Source organism: Belonocnema kinseyi, chromosome 7, assembly GCF_010883055.1.
Source record: "Belonocnema kinseyi isolate 2016_QV_RU_SX_M_011 chromosome 7, B_treatae_v1, whole genome shotgun sequence".
In the NCBI taxonomy this organism is placed as follows: Eukaryota; Metazoa; Arthropoda; class Insecta; order Hymenoptera; family Cynipidae; genus Belonocnema; species Belonocnema kinseyi.
Genome location: NC_046663.1, coordinates 61,649,700 through 61,659,856, shown reverse-complemented (window position 1 = coordinate 61,659,856; position 10,157 = coordinate 61,649,700). Strand labels below are relative to the sequence as shown.

At 27.5% G+C, this 10,157-nt stretch overlaps 1 protein-coding gene across 2 annotated transcripts in view; it reads left to right on the top strand.

Moving 5' to 3' along the window:
- Window positions 1–10,157, top strand: part of LOC117177361 (N-acetylgalactosamine kinase) — a 62,403-nt gene that overhangs the window by 20,410 nt on the left and 31,836 nt on the right. For both annotated transcript variants that reach the window (XM_033367995.1, XM_033367994.1), the window contains exon 4: window positions 993–1,203. In XM_033367995.1, coding sequence (XP_033223886.1) covers window positions 993–1,203 — 211 coding nt within the window. The remainder of the gene's footprint in view (window positions 1–992; window positions 1,204–10,157) is intronic.

Sequence of the window (10,157 nt, the reverse complement as noted above, 5' to 3'; positions counted from 1 at the left end):
ACGTAATTTTGGACGTTGCGATGAAACTGAATTTGCCTGTCCTGTTTTAGTAATCATAAGATAGACGATTAGACTGAAGGTCCTAATTAACACAAATATTTCCTTTGTAGAGTTAAGGCTATTTTGGAGGCCATCACAAAAGAAAAAATTCTATCTCTAGTTTATGGGCGATTCAATGTCTGCTCAACTTTTGTTGTTTAGTGATTCTTATACTTGAGCACATCTTACGTGACGAAAGGTCTTTCCACGCACCGACTGCTGAATGCAAGACATAATTTAAAAAACCTCGACCCCCCCCCCCCCCCCCCCCCCTAAAAAGAAATTTGTTAACGTAATTGATGTACATTATCAAAACATGTCACATTACACAACATATTAGACCTTGCGATAAAACTTAATGTGCCTTTTTTTTAGTAATCAAAAGATAGAGGATTCGAATGATAGTCCTGATTGGCTAAAATGTTTAGTGATTATCTGACTTGAAAATATCTTACGTAAGGAATATTTTTGACCAAGTACGCCTCTCCCCTATGTAAGCGAAAAGTTAAAAATCCTTCAAACCTCTCAACAAAATTTAAATAAAAAAATACGTAATTTATGCGTTGACCCATATGGTGTCATATTATACAACATGTTAGGCTTCGCGATGAAACTGAATTTGCCTTTTATTTTTTGACTAATCGAAACATAGACGATTTAAATGAAGCTGCTGACTGGCACAAATATTACATTTGTGGGAAAATTTTCATAACTTTTGTTCTTTAGTGATTCTTTGACTTTTTTTATTTGTATGTAAAAAATGGTTTTGAGCATGTACCCCCCTCCATGTAATACAGAATTGAAAAAATCTTTAATTAATTAACTAACCCGCCCCGATCCCTAAAAAAACAAAAAAAAATATATTACGTTATTAATGAACAGACCCAAAGAGTGTCATATTATAAAACATTTACAGTTTTAAGATGAAACTGAATTTGCCTTTTCTTTTTTAGTAATCGAAAGATAGAGGATTCAAATGGAGGTCCTGATTGGCACAAATATTTCCTTTGTGGGGTCAAGGGTATTCTGGAAGCCATACCAAAAGAAAAAATTCCATCTGGGATGTTAGCAGCTGTCTGGGGAAATATTCCTGCGAATTCTGGACTTTCTAGTTCAAGTGCTCTTGTTTCTGCTGCTGCATTATCAACAGTACGCCTTAGTCAGGTAAGCAGATTAACGTTAATTTCATTGGTTGAAGTGTGTAGAAATAACTATCCTTCGTTTGCAAACTTTTAAAATTGCAAGTTCAGAAACTGAGGCCATTTAAAGTCCACGTCACAATTCTAGGGAGGCAGGGCTAAACAGGTTTTGTGACGATTAGTGAAAGAGGGTGGAACATGTAATGCAGAATGTGACATCAAACGCGAAAAATTTAGATGTGAATTAAAATATATTGAAATTCTTGAAAAAATGAAAATTAGGGATTTTATTTTACAATTTATTTAAGCATCTAAGTACAGACTTCACACTCTTTTCTCTATTCCCCTATTTTACCCTTTTTAAGGAATTCCTCTTTTTTCTGTTTTGTAGAAACTTTCCCTTTTTTTAATTTTCGCTTTAACGCAAACTAAATTAATAGAATCCAATAAAAAATCGGACTATTTTTAAAATAGTATTGCATTTCTTTCAGAGTCAATTGTTTTTACTTCTTTGCCAATTTTTTTTAAGTACTAATTTAATTGAGAAGACTATCTTAGAGTGGAGATAAAACAAAGAATTGAATAATTATGAGTAGGTGGGGGATTATTTCTATAAATAACTGACTTTTAAATCGAGTAACAACAGAATAAAAGCCAGATATCAATTTAAAAAAATATATGTTTCATTAAAAAAAAATATGGTTACAAAAAATAAATTGTTTGTAAAATGAATCTCTCTAACATTTATTTATTATATGTTCATAAATTAAATGCCAAAGCAGAGTTAACAATTTCAGAAAAAACTGCAACTTTCTAGCAATTATCTAAGAGAATATAGATATAAACAATAAATACTTGTTCTAAAAATAATTCTTGTTCACTTCCAGTAATTATTAACTCTCTAAGTGAAAAGTGGACAAAAAATTTTAAATTGCAGAAAGAACCTTAACTATCTAGCATTAATATATTAAAAGATAGTTATAAGTAATAATAAATTATTTAAACAGTTATGTTTGATGAATTGTACTAATTATTACCTCACTCTAAGAATGAAGTGGACAAAAAATAAAAATTTCTTAATAAATCGCAAGTATCTACCATTACCATAGGAGAAAATGGTTTAAAGCAATAATAATTTGTTAAAACCATTATATTTGTTACATAGTATTAATTATTGCCTTAATGTTTGTGAAAAGTAGACAAGGCGTTTTTTATAAATAATACTAAATTGTTTAAATAATTATTTCTGTTATAATAATTAGCATAAATCATAATAATTATGGTAACTACGTCTCAAATGTCATAAAAAATATATCCAACGCATTTTTGGACTACCCCATTTAAGTTGTTGTAAAATATAAAATATTAGTGGTCCGATTTCGCCAATGTGTACCAGGTAGCTCCGTTTACGGTACTTTAATTCTGAAACGATATATGCAAATTTTGTAAATCCCGCGTTATTTATGAAGGTAAATTTGTGAACATAATACTCATATATCGTTTTTCATGAGAAAATTTGTCAGAAAACGTGTAGTATGCTTGCCATTTTTCATCTTCATGTTTCCTTGTTGTGTCCCGGGCTTTAAATCATGCCAGAAATATTTTGTGTGATGAATAAAGACTTCGAGGTGTTATGTGATAGTAGGTGTTTGGACTTTGCACCCCAGATGTAGTTTCTGGTAAAGTTTCACTCAACTTCCATAATCGATGGCACAAGTTTTCACAAAACTGAACTCTTGCTGCGGGATATTTCCCCAAAGTTTACTATAGAATACGCCGGAAATTTCACGCCTCCACACAACTCACGTGGCTTGTTATTCCGAAATTTGCACAACTGGCTGAAAAAAAATCCTTTTGTAATTTTTTCAAATCAGCAGAGCAGAAATTTATTTTTTATGGTAAATAATTATGCTTTGTATGTTTTTAAATGTTGAATTGTCATTATATATACGATACCGAGAATGGGCGACGTGAGCCAAAAATGCAGACATAGATAACAATGAGCGTGACTGCTATTGTTCTTTCTGTTTTAATTATTACACAAAACATAAACATTGTATCGAAAATCTGGCTCCTGTCAGAAAAATAGGATAATATTTAGATGACGTCTGCAAAAAAAAATCGGACAAAATATTCAAAAGTGCGGTTGAAAATCTGCATTCCGTTTTCTAACTATAATGAATCCCCTTAAGCAGCGAGCCTGGCCGACAGCAGTGATAACTGGCTGAAACTCGACGCAGACACGTTTCGACATTTTTAGTCGTATCTCGAGAACCCTTTAAGATTTTTATAAAAAATGTTAATGGCGTCAATTAGAGATAAGATTTTAAATATTGCATCCTGTGAATTACAGTTACTTCCCATGAATTTCCTGAGTCACAACCCAAGTTGAAATTCAGAAACAAAAACTAAGAAATTTTCGGCAATCACCGCTCTCACGGCTGACAGCGGTAATTGCCAACTGAAACCTAACGTTTGAAACTTAGACATTTTTTGCCGTATGTCGAGAATCCGTAAAGATTTTTTTAAATAGCATCGGCTACAATTAAAGATGAGACATCAAAAAATGTGTGGCAGAAGCTTCAGATATTTGCTACTACTTTTCTAGGTCATGACACAAATTGAATTCGATGTACAAAATTTGAGGAATTCTTGCATTTTTTAAAAACTTATCACGTGTTTTTTTCTCTTCAAAAGCTCTAAAATGTCTATATTGAAAGCCATTCAAAGGAAGGTAATTCTTCAACTAAAAAAGATAAGTCTTAAACAAAAAGTGGAATAGATAGTTTTTAGATAAAAAAAATCATTTTCCACGAAAATAAAAACGAATTATTAGCCATTTAAATTAAACGAAGAAAGACAAATTTTTAACGAAATAGTTGAATCCTCAACCAAATTAGTGAATTTCCAACAAACATGATTCATTTTTTGCACAAAATTAACAAATTTTAAATAATTAATTCAGTTTTAAAGCTAAAAAATCGAATGTTTTAGAAAATAGTTGATTTTCAAAACGTTAAAAAAGAGGTTTTTAGGAAAAAGGTAATTTTTCATCAGTAGATATGAATTTTTAACAAAGCAGTTTAATTTTTGGTAAAAAAGGCTGTTTCAAAAAATTTATTTTCTACCATTAGACGAATTTTCAACGCGATATACAAGTTTATAACCAAATAGTTGAATTTTCAACTCAAAAATATCTGTTTTCAACCAGAAATAAAATCCTTATATTATCAATGTAAGAAACTAATTTTTAAAAAATACGAAATTTTAACCTTTTGAATTAAACTTAAAACACAATTTTTTGAAAAAATAGTTGACTCCTCAACGAAAATGATGAATTAAAAAAAAACAGTTTAATCCTGAATAAATGAAGTACGTTTTAAAAAAATGAGTTTAACTTTCATCAAAATGTGGCATTTTTATTGAGAAAATATGAACTTGCAGTGAAAAATTTAATTGTTGAATTTTCAACTAAAAACGATCAGTTTTCTGGCAAAAATAAAACAGTTAAATTTTAATTGGGAAAAATTAACTTTCAGACCAAAAAATAACACTTAATTTAAAAAAAATGCATAAATCTTCAAGAAAGAAAATGAATGTAACTTTTATCCAAGTAGTTCAATTTTCAATCCTAAAAGACGAATTTCTGACGGAACAATTGAATATTCGATGAAATAAGATGATATAAAGAAAGTAGTTGATTTTTTTAATGAATAGCTGAATTTTCAAAAGCAGCAAGATAAATTTTCATTCGAGAAGATCAATTTTCTACCACAACACGAATTTTAAACAAAATGGTCCATTTTTCAAGCCGAAAATTCGAATTTTTCATCAAACAGTTTACTTTAAAAACCGGAAAAACAAATTTCAACAAGAATATTAAACTAAAATATACCGATTTTTAACGAAATAATTAAATCCTTAACCGAAAAAGGTAAATTTTTAACCAGAATAGATTAAATTTCAATTTAAATTAAAGATATTTAACCAGAAATGCAATTTTTACATTTTCAAGGAAAAAATTAATTCTTACAAAAAAACACGATTTTATAGCAAAATAGTAATATTTTAACCAAGGAGATAAATTATTTTGTAAAATGATGAACCTTCATAAAAAAATTAGTTTTTAAGAAGATACTTTAACATTCACCCAAATCATTGAATTTTCGATCAAAATGTTAAATTTTCTACAAAAAAAAAAAGAAAAATAATCAAGAAAATTGTCTTGTTTTTACAATTTTTCAAAATTATAGCATATAGAAATAAAGACTTGAAAGCTTCACAACCGTGAATAATAATTCAAATCGGAGTGTTAAAAACTAGGCGCATAGATCTTCAGAAGCTAAAAATTGTATTGTTTAAAATAAAAATATAATTCTTAGTAATTAAAAAAGTGTACGCCCCCATTCAGAATCACTTCATTTTTAACGTATTTTAGAATAATTCGATTTGAAAGGTTAATAATCGAAAAATTTTCAATTTGGTATAGCGAATATGATTCTGATTTCTTTTTTAATCTTTGCCAAATCTGTGTTCAATTAGTTTTAATATTAAATTATATTTTTTAATTAATAACAAAATGAAATTCTAGAATTTCAGAAGTTTTGGCTTCACAAGATTATATTTAAGCCTTCAATTTGAATTGATTAAATTTTAATTGCTTCAAATCAAAAATGATTTAAATTCTAGAAATTTTCAATTTTTAATGCCTTCTATCTAAGATGATACAATATTTATTCCTTCCAATTTTAAACTATCTGATTTAAAAAATTCTAATATTAAATCATTAAATTTTTAACCTTTTTAAAATTTTCCTACCTTAAAAATGTTAATCTTCAATCATTCAATTTCCAGATTCTTTAATTTAAAATCAAATTTTTTTTATTTTGAACACATTGAATTAAAAATTACACAGTTTCAACAGCTTTATAAAGAAATTCTCAATTTTTCAAACAGATTTCAAACAGCTACTGACTCAGGAACTTTTAGATTAATCTTTATTTTGTACAAAAACTTATTATCTGTGTGGACGCTGATCTTCTAAATATCTAATCATTAATCTCCCCTTTGCTCTATTTATTTTTCGCTAGCAGATAAATCGTTAGAAATAGTCCCCTGTTTCTTTTTATAAATAAATAATGAGAAACAGTTTACTAAAAATCTGGTTTAGTTTTTAAAATAGTTAAAAAAGGAACTAATTAGCCTCATTTATACAACAACAATCTAAATAACAAATATTGTATCTGATATATCAAATAAAAAGTAACGTGGCCCAAAATTAATGAATTATTTAATTAATTTTCTCACCAAAAAGTCGAATTTTCAACAAAATACATAAATTTTCTTTCAAATAGCTGAATTTTCAACTTGTAAATGATAGATTCCTAATTAAAATTCGAATAGTGAAATTTTTAGATGAAAGATTTATTTTTAAATAAAAACTGATCTAATATACAACAGAAATGTAAAAATTTTAAACCCAAGAGGTAAAACTTGATAGAATATGATTTTTTTTAAACTAGATAAACTTTCGACAATACCAAAAATTCTATTTTTTTAACAAAAAGTTGATTTTCTACACAAAATTTTATGAATAATAAAAATAGTTTAATTTTTAACCAAATATTTAATTAAAAACCAAGTATATTAATTCTTAGTGAAAATATTAAGTTTCAACCGATTATTAAAAATTTCTTCCAAACTCTTTAAACCTCGTTCCATTTTTATTTGAAGAGGATTATTCTTCAACCTAGAAGATCAATTTTTTACCAAAAAAGGCAAATTTTTAACAAAGTACATGAATTTTCAACTTGAAATCATCAATTTTAAATAAGAAATGTTCATTTACAAACAAAAATATAATAGTTACGTTTTTAAATAGAAAAATTAATACTCGACCATGGAAAAAACAAAAAAATTTCCTACCGCTTCGTATGTAAGTGCTATTGTTTGTTTGATCCCACATCCCACAAATATTAACCCATTTGTACAAAAAAATTAAAGGAAATGAAGCTTTTGAACCTAATTTTTATATTAGGTTTTTATATTTATGATTTTTTTATATGTGTTGACAGAATATATATTGCAAGAAATTTGGATAAAAATAATATGCTGATAAAGAAATTTCCTTTCGAGATTATTATTGTTAATATTATAACAAAATTTCATAAACAAATGCATTAATTAGCCATTTTTCGACAGAAAAATTCGTTTTTTTATGTCATTTTTTTTTGGTTAGGAACTTTATGCTAATTTTAGAAAAATGCATAATTTTTAATTAATATTTTAACTTTTTAAACAAATTTACTAAGCAAATGCATTGTTTGGTTATTCAGCGGAAAAAAATTGTTTTCTTTAATGCCGGTCCTTTTAGTGGGGAACTTTATGACAATTTCTGAAGCTGCAGCCTGATTAAAAGAATGAAAGTAATGAGAAAAATTTGAACTACTTAAACTGCAGGACTGAGTTTGAAAAAAAAACTTTTTCGTCGACAAAAACACAAATAATGCATATTCTTAATAATTTTATTTAAAACATCATAGAGTTTATCAACTAAGTAGGGATATAATGAAATTATCATTAAATTCCCAATTCAAAAGAATGATCTAAAAAAAACAAGAAGTTTTCGCTCGACTGATGCCCCAATAATGCATTTGTTTATTCAAATTGCTTAAAAAAATAATAAAATTGATCAATAAATTACAAATTTTTTCTGAAATTGGCCATCGAAAAAACCTTTTTATTTTTTTCTAATTTATCAAATTTATCAACTAGTTATGAATGTTGCTGAAATTGGCATGATGTTCCCAGGTGAAACGACTACATTGAAAAAAAGAATTTTTCGGTCGACCAATGCCTGAATAAAGTAGTTGTTTACTAAATTTGTTTGAAAAAATCATAAGATTAATTAACAAATATTGAATTTTTCTAAAATTATTATAAGGTTCCTAATTTAAAAAGTGACACTGAAAAAACGAATTTTTCTGTCGAAAAATGGCTGATTGATGGATTTGCTTATGAAATTTGCTTATGATATTAACAATAACAATCTCAAGAAGAAATTTATTCATCATTATATTGTTTTTATCCAAATTTTTCGCAATATAACTTTGAAGAACGTAAAATTATTGAAAAAATTAAGCAAAAAACATTCTTTTAACAAATAATTTGTTTATACCACATTTTTTGTTGATAATATAATTTGAAATATCTCTAACTAATGTTACTTTATGAAACTTAGGCGATTTCAACCATTTTCATGTTATTGACGAGCACCTGAAAGGATAAATAGAAAAATTTTGACAAGTTTTTAATCATATTTGTTTATTTATAAAAAAATTGAAAGCCTATTATAAAATCAGGCTCGACAAATCTCTTAGAAATCTTATCATCTTTTTTTGTCTAAATCTGTCAATATTAGTGGGGTTTAATTTTCAACCAATGAGGTAAATCTTAATAAAATATGAAGTTTTGAAAAACTTGATTTGCTTATCAACCAAGTAGGTGAATTTTTGACTACAAAATATAAATTATTAACCAACTAGTTAAGTTTTTAACCAAAAAGACTATTTTAGAAGCTGCCCGAGTAAAAATGCTTCTACTTGAGTTCGACTTGGTTATGTCTTAATTTCGTCTCCAAGGCATCGATGTCTGGCTGTGTCTCAAAACTGAGTCGAGACATAGGCCTTTGTCTTACTTTTATGGCCACGACAGGTAAAATAACGTTTACTTGTCTTAAGTCGAGCCTTGTCTCGGCTAAGACGTCGTTTACTTGTCTCGAGGTGGGCCGTGTCTTGGCTGAAATGGTAAAAATCTTTTTCAGCTCATAAATGAGATTAAAATTGATGCATTCAAAATTTGTAATTATTAAATAAGTTATTTTTAATTACGAAATTCAGAATCTGTGGGCTTGAACGAGTATAACCCTTTAAAATTTTCTTCAAAAAAATTAAAATTGTAACTTTTTAGAAGGATCTCCTGAGCCGTAAGAAATACGTAAAAACAAACGACATTTTCAGTATCATCATCTTCAGTATCGTTTTCAGTATCGTCAGTATTATGTACAAAACGGTCAAATTTCCCAACCAAAAATATGATCTTTTAACAAAAAAGGTAACTTTCCCCCAGAAAGATAAATAAATATAAATAAATTTTTGAAAGTCCATGAAAATTCAACCAGAGAAGATCAATTTCAAAAAAAGAAATAAATTCTAAATGAAAAGTGGAATAGTTACATCTTTAATTTTAAAAAATTCTTGAGAAAAAAATTGAGTTTTTAGCAAACCAAGTACATTTTCATTCAAAGAGATGAATTATCAGCTAAAATTATGAATCATAAAAAATTAATTTTCAAGAAAAGAGTACAAACCAAAAGATGATTTTCCTGTATGCAAATTAATTTTCTGAAAATAGAATAGTTAAATTTTAAATGAAAGAGATGAATCTTAAATTAAAGACATTAATTTTTGATCAAGTAATTCAACTGTCATTCGACTAGCTGAATTCATGAGCAAAAAAGATTACCGTTTAACCAAGGAGTTGCAGTTTTAATAAAATAATAAAGATTTTAACCAAATACTATAATCTTGAAACCAACCAGATGAATTCCGAATTTAAAATATAATAGTAGAATGAGAAAAAAATAAAAATTCTTGAAATGTTAATGTGCAGAATTCTTAAAAATAAAACCAAGAATCCGTCGACCAAATTTGGATAACCACCATAAAATGTTTCTATTGCAATTTGAAAACAATAAATAAAAAACTCTTTTTTCTCCTAAAAAATAAAAGATAAGAGTTTTCCTAATGGGCAAATTTTCTTCTTAATGCTAAATGTTATTATCAGGAAACATACTAAATGTTACTTAAGTTCGTAACGTTACTTCCATTGACCGTCTTCTTCACCCCCTTTAACCAACAGTGGTTTATAGTGTGAGTACCCCCCCCCCCTTCAAATTAGTAACGTAGTTAATAGACAGCC